This window comes from Pygocentrus nattereri, chromosome 11, assembly GCF_015220715.1.
Source record: "Pygocentrus nattereri isolate fPygNat1 chromosome 11, fPygNat1.pri, whole genome shotgun sequence".
NCBI classification, from domain to species: domain Eukaryota; kingdom Metazoa; phylum Chordata; class Actinopteri; order Characiformes; family Serrasalmidae; genus Pygocentrus; species Pygocentrus nattereri.
In genome coordinates this window covers 14,274,182-14,295,892 of record NC_051221.1, presented here as the reverse complement: position 1 = coordinate 14,295,892, position 21,711 = coordinate 14,274,182, and the positions used below count along the sequence as shown (strand labels likewise).

General features: G+C 39.2%; 1 protein-coding gene across 1 annotated transcript in view; it reads right to left on the bottom strand.

Moving 5' to 3' along the window:
• Nucleotides 1–21,711, bottom strand: part of LOC108442488 (ectonucleotide pyrophosphatase/phosphodiesterase family member 3) — a 53,124-nt gene that overhangs the window by 14,160 nt on the left and 17,253 nt on the right. Inside the window, exons 12-20 of the mRNA XM_017722552.2 lie at nt 16,705–16,813; nt 15,711–15,833; nt 14,115–14,146; nt 12,789–12,916; nt 12,628–12,697; nt 12,448–12,535; nt 10,751–10,923; nt 7,618–7,663; nt 5,751–5,905 (exon numbers count right to left, since the gene is read on the bottom strand). Coding sequence (XP_017578041.1) covers nt 5,751–5,905; nt 7,618–7,663; nt 10,751–10,923; nt 12,448–12,535; nt 12,628–12,697; nt 12,789–12,916; nt 14,115–14,146; nt 15,711–15,833; nt 16,705–16,813 — 924 coding nt within the window. The remainder of the gene's footprint in view (nt 1–5,750; nt 5,906–7,617; nt 7,664–10,750; nt 10,924–12,447; nt 12,536–12,627; nt 12,698–12,788; nt 12,917–14,114; nt 14,147–15,710; nt 15,834–16,704; nt 16,814–21,711) is intronic.

Here is a 21,711-nt window from a genome sequence, read left to right as displayed (position 1 = left end):
ATTCAAAGTAGAGTAGGTTCTTTCCTTCTCCTGTAAAGTTACCATTTTGGAGATACAAGGTTTTCTCCCGACAACAGTGACAAAGTCAGATGATTTTTTTTGTCCTTAAAATGTACAATAACAGGAGCTGACATCAAATAGACCAGGGGCCAAATACTGTAAAATACTGTTCAAGGGCTGTTAATTTGAATGTCGCAAAGCCTTAACAGGTATACCAGTAATGTGTCTCATCCACTTGTACCAGCACAACACACACTAACACATCACCAGCATGTCAGTACCACTGCAATGCTGAGAATGATCTACCACCCAAGTAATACCTGCTTTGTGGTGGTCCTGTGGGGTCCTGACCATTGAAGAACAGGGTAAAAGGGGGCTAACAAAGTATCAGAGAAACAGAGGGACTACAGTCTGTAACTGTAGAACTACAAAGTGCAGCTATAGAGTAAGTGGAGCTGATAAAATTTATGTACAAACAAGGAGGTGTTCCTAATAAAGTGCTTAGTGAGTGCAGCTTATTCTGTGGAGTCATTAGCTCCCACATAATAGTTGCGCCTCAAAGCTAAACTTAACTGTTAACCAGTTGTCCTTCACATTGTGTAAAGTTCATGATGAATGGACCAAAAGAAATGACCAAAAATGACTTGGAAAAAATTCTGGTTCCATTGAAAGTCAGATGATTTTTTTGTCCTTAAAATGTACAATAACAGGAGCTGACATCAAATAGACCAGGGGCAAATACTCAAAGAGCAACCCCTCCCAAAACACGGAATTCTCACACACACTTTATCATCCAGTCACATACTCGTTCTCATCACCCATATGTTAACAATGAGCCATCGGAAACGTCATTCTAGTGAGACTGGATGAGACCACCTTTTACTGTAGGAACAGCTTGAATTCTTTGAAACATTCCTAAGATTCTTGTCAATGTTGACACAAGTGTGTCACTGTCATATTAGTGGGAGCTGCTTATTTGTGCTGCTGCTCTCCAGTTCAACCACATCCCAAAAGTTCTTTGGTGGATTCAGATGAGCTGACTGGAAGGCAACGGAAGTACACTGAACTCATTGTCACATTCACGGAACCAGTTTGAGATGAGTTGTGCTCTGTGACATTATCACTGTGAAAGTTACCTTTAGGAGATGGGAAATTGAGCAAACCTCAAATCCTAATGGGGCCCAACATGTGCATGGTCATGCCATATTAATGCGTGGGAACGAGATTCTAATGTGTGGCCATGACTTAGTAAGGGTGTGGGAATGCTGTTCTGTTTATGTATGTTTCCTATACAGGATGTGTTAACTTATTTTCACTTATTTAATCAAGTAAAACATGTAGTTTGGCCAGGGGTGTTAAAACTTGTTCAAATACAGTAAAAGGCCTACTTATATTTTCTGTATCTGTCCCTTTCAACACATAGTTTTTTCTAAATATTTTACTCATAAGTTATATTTACTGATAATTCATTAGGTAATTCACCTTGCTAATTACAGCCAATCATCTGTGAGCAGTGATGGTCAATCAAGAGAGTAACTGATGTCAGCTTAGAGTGACTGGAGAGAGAAAGAGATGAATAGAGTTGGTAATGGTGGGGCTCTCAAGTTGTTTCTGAGAATATTTTTTCCACAGCATTGAATACTTAGTGTAATTTTGATGTGTGCTCTGCATACTATGACTTTTGTGCAGAATAAAAACTTGTACCTGCTGGCATTGTTAGCAGTGTCAACTTGGATTAAATATGTAGTTAAACAAAAGGCTCAACACTAGTCTTGAAAATTATAATATTTATGTTTAGGAGGATTAAATTTACATTTACATTTCCATTTATGGCATTTAGCAGACGCTCTTATCCAGAGCGACTTACAAAAGTGCTTGTCATTACTTCAGAATATCTCATGTTAATAAAGGTCGACATAATTTTAAAGAGCTTTGCTCTAAATTGCTACCTGAAGTTATCTATGCATTGAGACCTAAAACAAATACAACAAGTAGAAAAATACCTACAACTCAACACAGAGTCTACACAACACTAAACCTGCTGAAAAAAAGTTTGTAATAAAATACAGTGAACAAAAAGAGGTGAAGATCTTTAATAGACAGTGTTAGTGATTAGATAAGTGTAGTGTAAAGAGATGGGTCTTCAGACGTCGTTTAAAGACAGCAAGTGATTCTGCTGTTCGGACACTTAGGGGAAGTTCATTCCACCACCTTGGTGCCAGGACAGAGAACAGTCTGGAGGCATGTTCTGATTGCTGGAAATTTTCATTTTCATTTGCTGGAAAACCAGGACTAAAGCTAAGCTTACAAATCACTGTGGGAAATCTATAAACAAGATAACAGATGTCAGCTGGTGGAAGGTTTTACTCAGGAATCTCAAAATTAAACCACTCCCTGAGCTGTTCAGATTTATTTGGTCTACGAAATGCAGCGAGAGTGTTCACTCAGTTCTCATGCACGTTTTAGTAATAGACAGTAGGTTTACTGTTAATGTTATGTGTTTTAGTATTTTTATTAATTGTGTTTGAATAATGTTTCATTTTCTTAATTTTAGCCATGTTTATTCATTTTCTGAATGTGCTCATCACTGAGTACCTAGACACAACGTCTCGTTCAAAATCCCAAAATTGCTACACCGCTCATTTATTGGTTGTGATGTATCATTTTTGGAATGTAGCGAAGTGCATACTTGCTTTCAGAGAGTTTTCACTTCATTGCAAATAAGTGTAAACATGCTCGGAAATATAAGGGTGTCTGGGGCAGCTTGGGGGTGGTACGGTGGTGTGGTGGGTAGCTCTGTCGCCTCACAGCGAGGAGGGCCTGGGTTCGTGACCCTGACGGAGAAGCAGCTTAGAGAATGGAATGGATGGGGCAGCTTGGTGACTGGCATAGTAATGTGTTTCTGAGTTGGGGGGATCCCTTTCTTTTTGACCCGCAAAGGTAATTTAGGATCATTTACAAACTTTGTCTACAACAGAAAAATCATGGCAACACTCATACAGTCTGATCACAGTTTGAGCTGATTTAATTGACCCAGAAAAGGTCCTGTTATGTAATTTGTAAGGAAGTTATCTGGCCTATTCATACAGGTCGAGGTAATGGTGTGTTTGTAAAAATTACCCCAAAATGCCCAGATTGAAATTTATTGGAACAAAAACCTGTATCTCCAAAATGTTAAGTTTACAGAAGAAGGATAAACACACTGCACCTTTAATGCAAGTTAATGGAACCAAGTAATTTCAGACTCTTTCTCTTCGTCCATTCATCATTAAATTTATACCTAATGTAAAGAATATCAAGCATTTTCAAAATAGATCAAAAACTAAAAATGACAAAAATGGGCATACAAGGTTATGTGTTATCAGCAGTGATATTAGACTTACACAAAAGGTGTGACACTCAACAACATGCTGCTTGTTACATTATCCAAAAGGCCTACTACTACTGAGGGGGCTCCAGGTTCAGTCAATCACAAAGGGTCATTTGTTTGGAGTTATTACTGTCAGACTAGTGCTGCTTGGTATTGCCTTAAAATCACAGATATTTTCAGTCATCACACAGCTTGAATGTAAATTGTGTACCTCCCTAGGAAAAAATGAATACAGCTTGAAAGGGGCTTTAGACTAGTTTATACTACTATTGGTAGCAGACAAAGAACATTTACCAAGTTCTTCTTATTAGAGAGAAAAGACAACTGCAAATAAAGGAAAATTTGGATGACTAGACATTGTCATACACACACACACACACACACACACACACACACACACACACACACACATACATACATACATACATATATACATATATATATGACAGTTCCACCTAGGCCCTCCCACTAGACAATCTATACCTAAGTATAAGCATAAAGAGGCTATGCTGTTGCCCTACTGTCAGAGGTCTTTCAACATTACCAGCAGGGCTCATGTGTGAACACAAGCTAACACAGGGAAAGCAAAGAAATCCTGATTATGGTTGGGAAAGCAGAATGTTCTGCTTTTACAGATGAGTTTTCACTTTCTGCATCAGCAGGATACTCAAGACGTATCACTCAAGATAAGCAGCAGAAAACAGTCCTTTGCTCATTTGGCTTCTACAGGCCAAAAGCAACACAAAAAGCTGATGTAGGAGAACTTTTCTATTTACTTTTCCACACGTTTGTTATTACAATCAAATTTTCTGCTATGCTAGGCAGGAATATCAGGGGTGTGCATTTTTTATGTGAGTAATAAATGTATGTGCTGTTGGTTTTTCATGTTGAGGATATCAAAACAAAATCCTGTGAAAGCATGCATCCCTGTAAAATACTGTTCAAGGGCTGGAAATTTGAATGTCGCAAAGCCTTAACAGGTATACCAGTAATGTGTCTTATCCACTTGTACCAGCACAACACACACTAACACATCACCAGCATTTCAGCACCACTGCAATGCTGAGAATGATCTACCACCCAAGTAATACCTGCTTTGTGGTGGTCCTGTGGGGTCCTGACCACTGAAGAACAGGGTAATAGGGGGCTAACAAAGTATCAGAGAAACAGATGGACTACAGTCTGTAACTGTAGAACTACAAAGTGCTCCTATAGAGTAAGTGGAGCTGATAAAATGGACAAAGAGTGTAGAAACAAAGAGGTGTTCCTAATAAAGTGCTTAGTGAGTGCAACTTATTCTGTGGAGTCAGTAGCTCCCACATAATAGTTGTGCCTCAAAGCTAAACTTAAACTACCTGTTGTTCTTTACATTGTTTATACATTTTCTGATGAATAGACCAAAAGAAATGGAACGATTTGGAACAATGTCTGATTCCATTGACTTACAGTAAAAGTAAAGTATGCGGTATAGATTTACTGTCTAAATAGCTGGCAACACAAGTGAGTACACCTCACGGTGAACATGTCCAAATTGTGCCCCAAGTGTCAATATTTTGTGTTACCACCATTATTATCTAGCACTGTGTTAACCCCCTTACACATGCACATAGGAGAGACCTTTTTATAACTGGCATATGAGGGCTCCTCTTTAGTGTTCACTCATGCACATTTGAGGTGGCCTGATCAAGCTGTACTGTCAGCTTACTGACATTAGCAATGTGGCACATTTAAATCTTACCTTTAAAAGCATTAAAGTAAATTTACACGTCGTTATATTTTATTAAAAACTCTGACACTGCAGCGTTTTGCCCCGCATGGCTATTTCTGCTATTTTTCAAACTGTTTTGAGCTGCGTGTAAAGAACTGTGGAAGAAAATCTGGAATGGTACACCAGCTGCATCCTTTGTGTGTGAGAAACTAAAGGATGCAGCTGGTACATCCTTCCAGACCCTCAGCCTACATTTGAAGGATCCAATAAAAAGAGAACAGCCTTCAGTGACATGCTGGCCAAGAAACGGAAGCTTTCTTTGGCTGCATTCTTCACTTTTTGAATTTTGGATATTCGTCTACTTTTCACATGTATCCTGCCTCTAAGCTCCAAACTTACCTCCAACAAGAACAGAAGCAATATGCATATTTTACGCAGTGATAGAAAATATGGTAGCACACAGAAAGCTCTAGTTCTACATAATAAAACAGCTAAAATGGTTTTATTCTTGCCAACATCAACTTGCACACAGTTCCTTTGGCAGCAGTTTAAAGTGGATGCCTTTCTTTCATTTTTGGGGCCTGGTGTCAGACCTGATGGGTTCGTGTTGTTGCGTCCTGTCGTTTGTATGTCTGTGTATGTGCATGTGTATATGTGCATTTTATTTCTCACCGGTTTTTCTATAGTAAATGAGCTCCAGAGAGGCATGTATATGTCTCTGCTGTACCCGCTGGCAAAGCCTTCATGGTGGAGAAGGCAGTAGTTTGACTGGGACTGCAGCACTCTGGGTCTCCCAAATGGCAAGTGTTTTCTCTCACTTGTAGCTACTGTAAAATACAACCATGCACAAAATACATATTCATCAGTGTACAATCACACATGACATTCACTCAAGATAGGACCCTAAACAATGCACACTCAGTGACATGCAGTAAAGTTACAAACAAAGCACAATCATCAAAACCTACTTTAAGCATATCAGCATACAGTCATATATCATTGCTGTTGGAAGGACACCTTGTATCTCCATTTTTGTTGTTTTTTTAGACATAATGTGAAAGTACCTGTTGTTCTTTACATTGTTTGTAAACGTCCTGATGAATGGACCCAAAGGAAACAACCCAAAATGACTTGGAAAAAAGTCTGGTTCCATTGACTTCCATTAAAAGTAAAGTAGGTTTTTTCCTTCTCCTGTAAAGTTACCATTTTGGAGATACAATGTTTTCTTCTGACAACAGTGATATAATACATGCTCATTTGAGTCTACAAGACGCCTCTCCAAGGGTTCTTTAGTTCAGAACATGGTTCTATACAGACACTTTCCATGTTAAAGGGTTCTTGGCATCAAGGGTTCTTCAGAATGTGCTGTAGATGTAAAAGGTGTTCTATGTAGTATTCAAAAGGGTTCTTTTATTGTTACAAGGTGGACATTATAACAAAAAAAAGAACCCTTTTGGGTGCGATATACAACAAGGCTCTATATAGAACCGTCTACAGCACACTCTGAAGAACCATCTCACGATGCAAAGAACCCTTATAATGCAAAGGGGTCTCAGAGTGTTCATGGTTGTTTATGGAACCATTTTCTTTACTAAAGAACCCTTGAAGAACCATCTTTGGTAACACTTTCTATGAATGTCATGTTTGTAAGCATCTATAAACACATTCATAACATGTTATAATGCATTTATATATATATATAATCTATAAAAAATGTATTACACTTTGTAGCCATGCTTATTATGCAATATGAATTGTCAACACAACAAATATCATAACAAATAAGAGCTCATAAGCTGTATTTGTCCTCTCTAAGTAAAGCATACTGTACTAAAGCCTCCTCCAGTGTTATGAGTCAAGTATGTACTGAAGTATTTACTGAAGGATTTACTGAAACACTAAAACATACAGAGTAAAGCACATTACAGGCTTCAAATGTCAGTGTACACCACCGTTAGCTTGGCACTAACAGCAGAAATTAGCATTACTGTAGTGTAGTGTAGTTGTTTTACAGAGTGAAGGTTTCTAGCACTTGACATTAGAATCAGTGAGGGAATAAATTACAATGCCATCACTCAACTCTCTCGCCTCTCCCTCTCCAGGCCTTCACTCCACAATAACTTCACACTCAGTATGATGTCACAGGGGGTTCGAGGGGGAGAGAAAAGCACATTGTAGCAGTAATTCTAGGCTGGACAGCCTGTTTGTAGCATCTGAGTATTCAGGACCGAAGCCCTGAAGGTGCAGCCCGAACTCCACCAGCACAGAGCAATAAAATATTAAAATCGTGTCTTTGTCTTTACTTTATGCTCTCCAAGGTAGGAGTTCTTTGGCACTGACAGTATAACACTTTATTTATAGCCATGTTTTTAATGCCTTATGAATGCATTATAACATGTTATAAATGTGTTTATAGATGCTTAAAAACGTGACATTCATAGAAAGTGTTACCCCATCTTTTTCAAGAGTGTACAGTACCATATTGCTAAGATACTGTATATTGCTTGCATTAAAGATTTATATCGAACTTAATTATTACTTTCAGCATCAGTCAGGTTGAGGCGAGAGTTGGGATTGGTGCCTCCCTGCAACAAACACAGACACTGTTAGATTACTGTAGAAACTCCTACTGTGAAGTGTCATGTCTTAATGATTAAAGGCTCAGTAACGGAAACCTTGTAGCTATGATTATACTGCTGCAGATATGCCATGCTGGGCTTAGAACAAAGGAACAAAAACACAAAGCTAAAATAGCCCATAGCCATTTCCCAGAATTTGCTATGATAAAAATAAGACCAATTGAACTGTTAGACATTAGCTCAAGTGATTTCTCATAGCATAGTGATATGTCAAATCAAGTGAGAGTGTACAGATATGTACTGAGGACATTCAGAGCTGTTGCATTTATTAGTGTTGATTACTGAATCAATCTATAGCCTAAAATGAATGAAATGACACAAGTCACGGTCTAAATGCACTGGCACGTTTGGAAGAAAGACATGAATAATAGGCTACTGGGCTACACAGAACAATAAATAAATAAATAAATAAAATGAACACTTCTGTCTCAGAACAATTCAAGGCAAATTCCACCATTTTTGTAAAAAATGTGTGCATAATTAAATATTTAAGATGTAATGCAGGTCACTCCGAATATGGTTTAATGTGAAATGATTTACTCTCGAGAAATTCACTGACTCTGAGTTGCTCATAGCTGGTGATGAGCCAGCTGTCAGCAATGTTTAATAACTCTAAAAGCTCCCTCACAGAACGTATTTACACATTACAAATACACTGCGCGATGCCGGAGACATTGCTTTGAGAAAAGTTTTGAGAACAAAGTTTTGGCCTAACACATATTTTTTAAAATGCATTCTTGGAGCAGTTACTTACGCAGAACATTGTGAGGCAAAATAGCCCCCAAAGAAGGTTAGTTTTACTTAATGCACCAGCGTTATTAAGATTACATTGAAAAACTAGTAAATAAAGCCTAGTAAATAAAGTTTCCGTATGTGGGTTGTAGACATTCCTGTCACCACCACTGTAAAGAAATCTCAGTTTCTCACAATAAATTATTTCACATCAAGCCACTCTGATTTACTGTGTAGATCTCAATGACTGGTTTATACAGAAAAATGGAGAAAACACTGTTTGTTTCCAGTTCTCATTGTTGTTCCTAACACCTGATGTTATGTGTGTGATGGCATGTGTGTGTGTGTGTGTGTGTGTGTGTGTGTGTGTGATTCTATACAGGAGTGTCATGGTGTCGTTGGGTGTGTGCTCCATTGTGTCATAGAGGATGTGTGAGTGAGCATGTCTAATATACTGTATGTGTGTGCCTGTGAGTGTGTGTACATGTGACCTGTGAGCCAGTGTGTTAGCGAGAGTGCTGTCATAGGAGAACGTCTTAGGTGATTGTTGTTCTCTTTTCTTACTCACTGGTGTTTGATGGTGTCACAGGTTGAGTTTAGTGTTTAGCTCTACACTTAAAAATGATGGTTCTTCAAGGGTTCTTTAGTAAAGAAAACGGTCCCATAGTGACCCATGAAGGCTCAAAGAAGCCGTTAGATTCCTCAGATTGATGGAGAATGTGCTGTAGATGGCTGTATATAGAACCTTTTCTGAAAATCGTTCTTCTGTTGCTATGATGTCAAGCTTTTAAAAAGGTTTCAAACAAAACCATCTACATTCTCCATCAATCTGAAGAACCACTTCACTATGCAAAGAGCCATTTAATCAGGCAAAGGGTTCTTTGAGTGTTCATGGCTCTATATCTTTAGAAAAGAATCCTAGAAGAACCATTATTTTTAAGTCTGTAGGCTGGAACCTTTTTTTTTCAGTTTAAGAATTGCTGTAATTTTACTTTGTCAACTGTTTGTCTAAATAACAGACCAGCATGGCTGTGCAGTTATCAGTGTGTAAATTTCAAATTCTGTAGCATAAATGGACATTTTGTAGCAGACAGAAACCATCATAAACATGACACCACAGTGTGAGGTGGAGTGGAGGGGCGCTAACATTTCAGGGAGCCCTCATGTGTCTGCTAGCTTTCTGGTTGCTCAGTTTTAGTTAGGCTGTAATAACTAGACCTGGAGTCTCTGCTGCACTTTGTTAATACTGTAATCAGCCACTGTTTACAGAACTGACTCTGTGTGTTTCCATTTCTTTCCTGAGTTGAACAGCTGCCCATCATGTGCGCCTGATGCTGTTGCCTCTACTGCCTTGAATGGGTGTCCACTGCTCGCCAGTCTTCTGGACTGGTTTGACTGCCATTGACTTTCATGCTGTACAACACTGTGCAAACCTCACCCTCATGAACTGACCCTCCTGATGCTTCTGCTGCTGCACAAACGAAAACTAACCTAATTAACCATTGCTCTGCCTCTTTTCCCCATTTTGTTCTATAATATTTTATACTAATGCTGTTTGCTAACTGGTGCCGACCAGAGGAGGATGGGTTCGGTCCCCCTTCTGAGTCTTGGTTTCACTCTTGCTCTTAGGGGTTTTCTCCTTGCCACTGTCGCCACTGGCAACACGCATGGGGGCTTGGACCAGGATTTTTCTGTACAGCTGATTTGTGACAACACCTGTTGTAAAAAGCGCTATATAAATAAACTTTGATGACTTGACTATGTTTACTTTTTCCCTAAACTCTTTAACCATTTTATCTGATGCATCTAATAACTGCTGCCTAATTCCTTGTGGTTATGTAACTGGTTATGTACCTGTAGTAACCGTGATTTTTTTTCAGGATAAACATTTTCAATGATACGTGCGAGAAGCCGACCCTGCAAAAACCTTAACTTTGACAGTGTCAGCTGCTTTTCTTTTTATCACACCAGCGATGCCACAGCCATCTGTCAGCAGGTATCCAAGACAGCACAACTTGGTATAATCATGCCTTGGGGGAGACCTAGCTAGCAGGTGGAATTGGTTATGGCTAAATTGGGGACAAAGAACAAAATGCTAGCTGCTCTTTGCTATCTGTGATCATTTAATGACAAACTGACTGACCAAAATGCTGACCAAAACTGAGCCTTTTTATGTTCACAACACTATTTTCTGCTCCTATAAAGTTTGCAAAGGTTTCTTGTAAGAGTGATGATATCAAAGTAAGCTAGTGACAGTGACTGTGAGTGAGTGATAGCGAGTATCTGAGTGAGACTGTGTACCAGTGCAGGGCAGGAACAGCCTAGCGGGTCAGTGGGCTCCAGGCTGGTCAGTGGGCACTGGCCAGGTGAGCTCTGCTCCAGCGGATACTGGGGCGAGTATGGTGGCGACTGTAGTATGTGGTTCAGGCTGCCATGGGTACCGTTATTTTCGGCTGGAGTGATTTCCAAAACATCTGCAGGAGAGGCGAGGTGAAGAGAGGTGAGTATACTCATCTGAACTGGACTGAACAGCTGTTTTGTACCATGAAATAATTCTTCGAAACCACAATTGGAAATCGGTGAAATAAAATAGACCGGTTTGACTCAAATGACTTTTCCAGCTGTCATCTTAGACAGTTGAATCACTTGGCATTTTATCTGCCCTTCATACCTGAATTTGCCATATTGTACCATGAATCAATCCTTCAAAACTGCAGCTGGAAATTTGTGAACCTGAGGTTTGACTCAAATGATATACCAGGCTCCCCTGTCTCTTATTATCTTAGTCATTTCTTAACCCTCTAATGTCTTCACCGAGAAAAAACGAATTATATATATATATAAATATATATATATATATATATATGTATATATATATATATATATATATTTTTTTTTTTAATTAATTAAGTTATTTATTTATTTTTTGAGCAACAATAGAAACAATTGGTGTTGTTTTTTTGACAAATATTTGAAAAATATTTACATCTACTGGTTGCCATGGCAGTTTGTGGCATATATTGTGACTCAGAATGTGCTCCACCAAGTGGTTGAGCAGAACAGTTTAATCATCAGCAGGAGACCTAACACCCCATCCTAGTCTTTTAACCTTAAAACCTTTTAACGTTTTGCAATATCTTCTCTGCAGCATGGGAGTTCTTCCCACACCCACAGACATGGAGAAAGACCCACTTAGAAGAGCTGAAGATAGATCTGTGTAATTCATCAGCCCTACATAAACCTTCATTAATTTTATCAGTAATGTATTTGTAATGTGTATAATGTGTAAGGGATTTGACTTGGTGATTCATATGGGATAAAGTTTCTGTGTAATTTCCCCAAATTATTCTTGATAGCTCAGACCAGTGCATCACAGCCATTCACATTAGCGTTGAAGGAAAAATGTAAACATTTGGTAAAGATGTCTGCAGAATGCAGGTGTTATGACATAAACAAAGTCATGCCGAGTGGTTTGGTGTGAAATGCTGTTCTAGAGAAACCTATTAAGACTTAAGTTAATAGTTTACAGTAGGGGTGATAGGAAATGTTTAGCCACAATAAAGGCTAAGTCATTACAGAAAATGGCTATGAATCTCTGCCTGAGCAGAAGAAGGAGAAGAAAACAATGTCTTGAAACCTCTCACAGCGCAGCACTGGCACCATTTAACAAGTTAAATGAGCCTGTTTTACTGGTTTAATGCTCTTCAATCTGGCATTAACAATACATTTCTTTTTGCTGCTCATTTGGACCCATTTGATTTTAATCTAAGCGATGACTGTCTTGACTACATCACTTTGTTCTGGGCTATGAGTGGTAATTTTCCAAAATTAATCAGATGTTTCATCCCATATAAACCAGCCAGTCACATTTCTGTCTAATTAAATTACTGGACCGCCTCTGCTAAAACTAATCCAACTCAAATAGGGCTTAAGTTGTTATGTGTCATGTCTGCAGAAAGTAAGTAGGAGGAGGGATATTTTCATGAGTTTTCACTCACCGCACATAAGATTATAGAGCTCAATGCTGGAAAACGGCTCAATTTCGGTCTGAGAGTGAAATTTGGGTCCATAACTCAGAAACATAGCCTGGGAGAAAGAACAGAGAATAAGAGAGAGAGAGACAAAAACAGACATACAAGCAAGAACTAACAACAAGACGTCACAGAAAGCACACACACCTGCATGCTGGGCTCATCATTATCATAGCCATGAGTTCCTCCAGTGCAATATTTGAGGGAACCAGGATACCTGCAGGCACAAATACCAGACAACACAACACTCTCAATCTTGCAGACAGGGAGGAGTTTGTGTGTAAGTGAAAGCAGTAAATGTACTGCACCTCTCGAAAAGCCAGCGAGGGTTGACCAGCACGCTGACGTCCTCTATGCGTCTGCTGTTGATATAGTGGAAACGCTGGGGCAGGTGATGCTTCAGGTAGGCCTTTATCTGCTGATCAGGTTTCTTACACTATAGACATACATATATGCAGTGTACATGCCTGTTACGTAAAAACAAGTCAAATAATATACATAATATGTATACTTTACATACATAAACACATAAACATTCACTGGCCATTTCACTCTAAAACCCGACCTTGGAGCTCCATCTTGCTGGTGTACAGTTTATGTCAGTCATCTTCTAGCCCTTCATCAATGTTCAGTTACTGACCGCAAATCTGCTCTTGGCTGGCTATTTTTTGCTTTAAACCACTCTCACCTGACAGTGACACAGACATGTGTAAAAACACTTCTGTGACTGATACACTCATTTCAGGCACAGTGGTCCCAAATCAGTGTCACCACATTGAGAAAGATTACCAAGATATCTGGTTACCTGTGGTCAAAAACTGACCAATGATGAATGGGCTTAAGGGGGGTTTAACAAAGTCTGTAACTATATACGGATGGACTGGGCAGACAATCCAAATGGACCTCATAAAGTAGCCGCTGAAAAAAAATAATAGGTATGAGTATCTGATAAAGAGCCCAGTGATGAAGGAGGTGTTTCTAATAAAGTGGCCAGTGAGTGGAAGCACAAAGTAGGTGTTTCTAATAAAGTGGCCAGAGAGTTAAAGCACAAAGTAGGTGTTTCTAATAAATTGGCCAGTGAGTGGAAGCACAAGACAGGTGTTTCTAATACAGTGACCAGTGAATGACACTACAAGCTAGGTGTTTCTTGTAAAGTGCATGCTGAGTATAGTTATACTCAGGAATGACAGCAACATCGCCAGGCAAACACACACTTTGTACGGCACGTTCGATCATCGTTCACACCTGGACGGCACAACTGTTCCTCTTTAACCCCAGTGTTTTCATTGAATCGCTGTCTTGATTTAATTAATCAGTCATTACCAAATCCTTCATGACTTTAATAGGTTGTGCTGCAGAAGGTTAACTCTATACCCCGAAGTGCTCTAGCATCAAAATCTGACACCACTGTCATGACTAAATGATGCTTAATTTGCTTTAATTGGTTGCAGCTGAGAGACTACTGATTCAGTTAGATGTCAGTGAGCTCACTGATGAAAGCGCTTCATCACAAAGGCCTTTTTATGGTTGTAAACTGATCACTTTTTCAAGAGCTCCTTCTGTTCACATGTATTTGTTGTGGAGACAAGAACAGTAAACATGCAGAGATGAGTTCCTCTTCAAGATTCACGTACTGTCATGTTGGCCACCAGCCCCGCAGCATCCACTGCAAACACAAAACACAAGTCAGACTTACACACAGACTCACTCTGTATAAGTGCTTATGTGTTAACACACTGTTTTCTTTTGCACAAATTAAACAAATTTTGGCCAATTACTTGCCACCTAGACTGCAGGAGATACACACATTTGATCATATAAATGAAAATAATGAGCCATTTTTTTTCCAATTGAGCCATATTTAATTTTTTTTCTGGGGCATTTTAGATATTAGTACCATATCAATATTATAATAATATTAGAAAAATGTCCACACTAAATTTGTATATAGCTGTTGTCCTTGTATCTCCAAAATGGTAACTTTACAGGAGAAGGAAAAAACCTACTTTATGTTTAATGTAAGTCAATGGAACCAGACGTTTTTCTAAGTCATTTTGGCCCATTTTCTTTAGTCCATTCATCATGAAATTCAACAAACAATGTAAAGGACAATAGGCATTGTCATATCATGTCAAAAACTGGAAAACAGTGAAAAAAGAGATACAAGGCTTTCTTCTGACGACAATGATATAATGCTTTCACTTTTACTGATGTGATGTGACCCGTTCCTGAAATTATAAAAGATGTCTGTCCAAAGTAATGACAGCGTATTTCAAACAATGAAAAAGAGGAAAGGAGAACAATGACTGAATGTCACATCAAATTCTTCTGAAACCATGTGGAAAACAAACCCGTAGCACAGTGAGCATAATCCTGTGTTCACTGGAAGACAGCAGTTGGCCTTCACACTGGGGTGTGTTATCTTTAACTTTGACTCCTTGCCTTTCTGAATGTCAGAGGGAGGTTTGTGGAACATCAGAGTGCTTCCCTGAACTCACTGAACTCAACATAAATGCTCTTCAAGAATAGTCTAATTTCCCATTTAACACTATGAAAATCTGAACTCCAGCACATCATTCATAACAACTGTGTGTGTGTGGGTGTGTGTGTGTGTGTGGGTGTGTGTGTGGGTGTGTGTGTGTGGGCAACAGAGACACTTACAGATGAACCCCAGGTTGAAATGACATCTATTAGGTGTGATGACTTTCATTTAAACGAGGTACTGATTTCAAAGTGTAAATAGAAAAGTCATTAGTATGTTGTAAGCTGTAAAGCTTTTTGTCTGAGCTTGATTTATGCGTTACACTGAGTCCTTTTACGGCCTTCAGTTTAACGGATGTATTTTAGGCTTGGTTTCTATGATGTCTCTGTTCATTGCCAAGGTGTTGCAATGTGGTTGCTATAGTACACAAAGTGCTGTTGATAGGTGGTTGGTATGCTGTCCCAGCTGGTTCCTTGGGTGCTCCTAACCAGTTGATATATTATCTCTGGAGGTTGCTAGGGTGTTGTTTGGGGGTTGCTATGGTGCTGTATACATGCACACCATGGTGAATTAGTGTATTTATTATTTATTTATTTATTTTAATTACATTTTCAAAACTCTTTTAGCATTTGTTATGTTTTACCATGTATTGTCTCAGCGCCTGATCTCTATATTGGCTCAGCTACATTGTAAATGTTTTGGTGGTGTAAGGGAACTTCAAGTGATGTCTTTGTTATATTTTACTCACAGGTCATTGTTTTGTCCCTTGCTCTGATTCGCCCGAGTGCTCCTTCATACACATACAGGTTTGATATGTCACCCACTATATCCTGCAGAACTTCCCTTCTGTCACAGCTGGTTTCCACCATGCCTACACACCATACAAACAACAAAGACAAGAAGCGGAAAGGGGGTTTGTTATTATGTTTTTATTATTCATCCTTTTCATCTTTCCAGATAAGGTGACTTAAATTTTCCAGGTAACTTTCAATATTCAACACTCTCACTATTAGATCATGTTGCAGATCAGATCTTTGCCACTGGCAATTTCAGTTCAGTACAACTGAACAGGACATCATGCTTCTCAGCTTATTAAAAGAAATGCCTCTACATCTCAATTCAATTGTAGAAACAAAGTAAAGAAATAAATACAACTACCCAACAGACTGAATTTTAGTCAACCAAGAACAGTTAATTAACTTGGGTTTATCCCATCTCCTCTTTCAGGCTCTTGCAACACATTGTTTCCCCCTAGCGGCTCTTATGGTCTTATAAACACCATTTATTCAAACTGCCTTTCCAAGTTTACTCTACACTGAATAAACAGAAACTTGGATGGAAAGTTTGCAAAATCATGTTCTGGAGGAAACAGCACTGCACTGCATAGTCATTGACCAATTGGGAGGCATTTTTTGGCAAACCACAGTCAAGTGATGCGCATGACATTCATTTGAAAGGTAAAACACTAACAGAAACAATGACTCAGACAAGCCTCTTTTTACTCATGTTTAACGATGTAGAGATATTCTTTTGTCTGGCCCATTGCTTATGTATTAAAGGCAGACAAAACTAGCATGATGGGAAAAATATTTTGTCTGGAAAAGTGGTCCAAGACAAAATTTAAGAATTTAAAATTTCAGCCTGTGGATCTCACATCAGGGATCTATGCCACATCTATGGACATGCCACAGAGCTGAATGTGCTTGTATGTAATGTAGTTGGGAAAGAATAAACTAACCCACCGTGATCTGCTAAAACAATGATGTTGATACACTCATGAAGATTGAGCTGTTTCAGGCCATTCATCAGTTGTCCAAGAGCAATGTCCACTTTTTGTAATGCACTGATCACCTGAATAAAAGCAGATCAAAGACAGAGGATATCAACACCAGATTTCACAGACTGTATCATTATATTATTTATGAAATTAACCCCTTAACAGCCCAGCCTTATTACATACTAAGTAGGGCTGGGCGATAAAATGATAACAATAGTCGCGATATAACTTTTCCTCAATAGAGCAATAAGAAAGGTTCAATACATTTTCAATATAATACACCATTCTTACACTTCCACAGCCTAGTGACAGCCCTGGTGGTGTTTTCTACTGCAAGGAAAGTAACACTACTCTGCTGTCGCCAGGAGAGGGCGCACTTCCAGGTTTTTCAACATTAGAGGGGGGTGGCACGGTGGCGTGGTGGGTAGCGCTGTCGCCTCACAGCGAGGAGGGCCTGGGTTCGATTCCCTGGCCGGGTGACCGGAGTCCTCTCTGTGTGGAGTTTGCATGTTCTCCCCGTGTCTGCGTGGGTTTCCTCCGGGTTCTCTGGTTTCCTCCCACAGTCCAAAGACATGCAGTCAGGCCAATTGGACATGCTAAATTGCCCCTGGGTGTGTGAGTGTCTGTCTGCCCTGCGATGGACTGGCGACCCATCCAGGGTGTATCCTGCCTTCTGCCCAAAGACTGCTGGGATAGGCTCCAGCACCCCCCCACGACCCTGACGGAGAAGCGGCTTAGAAAATGGATGGATGGATGGATAGAGAGGGAGGCGCAACGAGTGATTTTAGTGAGTGTTTAGTAACATTTGAAACGTGGAGTTATACATCCCCTGTTTGAAGCGACTGGTGGTCTGTTCTCCTGTGACCAAGATAATGATGAGATAAGTGGTGTAACTGTACTGTCCTACAGTGAACTCACCTCTTTCTGCACATCCTAAAAAGCTTTCGCAGCGTTAACTCACATCTGCTCATCAAAACTAAAGCGCTGTTACAGCACTTTGTCATATTTAAGTATTAGTGCATCGAACGTGAAAGAAAGAAGTGGGCTCATGCGAGTTACAGCCCTGAATTTAATTAAAGAAACCTGAGGAAGCTGGCTTTTTTTTTAGCAGCTGGCTAACTTGAAGCAGTGCTCCGACACTCGCACAACACAGCAAACTGATGATACTGTAGATCAAACAAGACACAAAAGCACCACTTTCAGTTTAAACATACCTAAAAGTAGGACTTTTGTCTGGTGTTAGTTATATTGCGATAGAATAGAGAAATCCAGTCATTTGCTAGCTGGTGTTTTAATACTGTGATGTGCTCTGATATGGATGTGGTAAGACGGATGGCAGTAACACGGTGTGGTTCACCACTGACCTACCGAGCCGACTAATGTTCCCTGTTCGTACTAAGTTGATCTTGTTGAGAAACTAGTTTAGCGCTGTTGTTAGCCCCTTGTTCAGCATTTGTAACCGGATACTTGAGCAATCATCACCAGACAGCTACAAATAATTTCTTTTCTTTCTTAAATTATGACTATTGCAAAAACTGCGGCCGTGCTTTTCCAGCTGATAAAAACAGCTAACCACAAACTTTCTCCCACTCTCAGATTCATGAGATGTTCCATTGTTTGGTGAGTGTTTGTCATGTTCTTACCACAAAGGTTAGTTTAAAATAATAATTAACCACCCAGGAGCAAAAATGTGCCTTCAAACTTGAAAGAAACAATGAGTTAACATTTATCGCCATTTGTATCGATATCAAACAATATGAATTTTGTTTATCATGATAACATTTTTGGCCATATTGCCCAACTCTAATACTAAGGCTTATTATTCAGTGACTACAGGGTCTTTGGTGCAAACTGGCTGAGCTATTCTTAGGTAAAAAGTGTGTAATAAAACTTTGGGCCTACTAATATAAGCTAAACATCAACTTCAGGTCACTAAGCTACATGAAAGTAAGGTATATAAGCTTGTTATATATGTTGTTATATGAGTATAGAAGCTTGTTTCTATGGTGGTGTTCTGACAAATTGTGCCACATTATCTATGCATAATATAGATCGCTCCGTACATAAAACCTCTTATATTTTGATAGCCTAAATCATCTCAAATTCTACAAGTTTTAAATCTACAAGGCTGAAGATAGCTTCTTATTCACCAGCTTTTTCAATACATTTTACCCTTCTACCCTAAATGGTGCAGCAGATGTGATTAGCCATCACAAACATTAGCAAACAGGACCAACCAATACTGATGTGATGGTTCTATAAAACAGCAAAAATAAGTTAATGAAATATTACTCAGCTGTCAAGCAGAAATAGAGCATCCTGCTCATACCATGCCTTTCAACTCTCTGTGAAGCTGAAGTCAGCTGCTTTCTCACCAGCTGCTTGATTGAATTTTCCCGTTCCACCTTAAATGGCACAGCCGTTCAGAATGACACTGCTGCACCATATAAAGCAGAACAGAAAAAATTCAAACAAGCAGCTGGTGAATGTCCTCATCAGACAATGTTACCAGCATTACAATAATAATTAGGATATTTTGTTAGTGCACTTAAGTTTGTAGAGCTTTTGAAATTAAGCTATGAAGAGATAAGAAAGATCTGCCATGTTTCAGACTGCGACCCTGTCTGGATTAAAGCGGTTAGTATAGAAAGTACTAGAAAGTATTAGAAATGTGCTAGTTTGTTTTATGGGTTCATTTATGTCACAAAGTGTGAGCTGCGGGCTAAAAAAATGCTATTACATGAAATTATATATATATATATATATGTATATATAAAATAATCCTAATAAAATAGAATTTTTATTGTCTCGATGGCTCTACCCAGTCCGATGCCATGTTCATTTTGTCATGTCTGTCTCTCCTGCTCTCCGTATTGGCTAATTGAACTTGGACCGTATTGACCATGACCCTGGATTTGCCCATAATATGTCTCGCTTGTCTCCGCACATGTGTCCGCTTCAACCTCGCTCCACGTTACATTTATATTTCTCAGGTAAATTTTTTGAGGTTTGTTGTTGGAAGATATGTGTTCTGTCCCTCGTTTTCCCTGTGTATTTAAGCCCTGTGTTTGCCCCTTGTCTTCGCTGGTCTTTGTTGGTGTTTGAATTGTTGTCTGAACTGTTTGCATTGTTGCTTATTCTGGTTACTGTGTGTTTGAATCTGCTTCTTGTTTATTGTTGGTCTGTCATGTCTGCCCCCCGATCTATCCGTGTTGGCTCTATGACCCTGGACCGTCGTGACCATGACCCTGGATTTGCCCTTAATAAATCTCGCTTATCTCCACATATGCGTCAGCCTCCTCACCCCCCCGTTACACACATTCCGTGGTTTTAGTCCTTTTTCACAACACTGTGAGCAAAGACTACAAAGACCATAGAGCAAAGACCACAGCATGGGTAATAAAATTCATCATACAGAGCAGATGTACAAGCCATAAGATTTTACATGACCAATCTAATGTGAAGATATGTTTTACTGGGTGACAGTAATATGAAACAGCAGTGGTGTGGGAGACTGCTAGAGCCTACAGTTCAGAAGAAATGAAAGTAGAAACCCTAAGGAATTTCCTGGGGAGCTGCAGGAAACAAATTTCAATTATACAGAAAGAGTGACTTCAGCCAAGTCGTTTATAATAATAAAAGACAGATTTGCTTGTTTTAAGATTGGATGGACCACAGCTTCTGTTTTCTTGGACACACCTCAGACCACTGTAATGTCCTTACGTTCTACTAAGGAACCATGAATACTGGATACCAAGTATTACTCAACAACATCTCCTGGCTTTTCACACATTTCAGGACTCAGGAGATAAATTCCTGTGGACCTGACTCACTAAAATGTGGTCAAAAATGTCTTTGTGGCTGCAAATCATAAACCCAGATTTAGCCCAGTTTTGTGAAATACACTGCAAATATCATCTCACCAACATTGTTTCACATTCATAAACAAGGTTAACTGGCCTGTTTTACCATTTTGTGAAAATATATATACGTTTTTACTATGCAAAATATAACACCTGGTCTGATGTTAAGTTTCCTCAATAAGAACACAATAATGTTTCTGTAATGTTTTCAAAGAGGTTTGGCCTCACATGCTATTAATTTACCAAGCATGCACACACAGAGAATATGCATGAAACACACATCTTGATCTGTTTAACCTGACTATCATGGCAAACAGTACAACTGTAGTTGTAGGAGTAATAAGACCTGTATATTTTACAAGTATATTACAAAATATTACAGCAATAAAGATATGCATTTCAATGATGATATCATAGTTTAGGGTGTTGTTGCCAAGCAATATTATGATCAAAGATTATTCTGTGAATAGCACAAAAGAAACCCAATTACTCAGCTAAAAGCCAGACCACTTTTTGTCAAGCACCAGGACCCCCTACTCTGTTATAAAGAAATTCTCTGCGTGGTAAATTTTTTTGTTCATCAAGGTACAAACAATGTAAATGTTTCCTCAAAGGTACAGCAGTGGTTTGAAGGTCTTATTGTGAAGTTTAATAGGTTTTTCCAGGTGAAAAGTACACCTTTCATAACTTGTAAAATGAAAGCCTGGAGACGAGACAGGGGGTATGGAGTCAATACAACTTAGAAAATAATTATTTTATAATATATTCTAGTTATGGTTCTTTCGTGTTCCCTGACTAAAAGTACTGAGATGTACCCTTGAAGGTACCACTCCACTAACTAGAAAGGTCCTGCCCAGTGACAGTTTCGTATCTCTATCTCTGAGCGTGTAGGAAATCTGGATGCCTTTTCCTTTACTTCTATTTTTGGCAGCGAATAGAAGCTCTCATGTGTGTGTGATTGTCTGTGCGTCTGCCCTATCTAGACCTATCTGTGAGTGTATCTAGAGTGTTTCCTGCCTTCCACCTAATGAGGTCTGGGATAGGCTCCAGCATCCTCTGTGACAGAGGATGACAAGCAGCTTAGATAATTAGATAATGTAAGTGTGTGT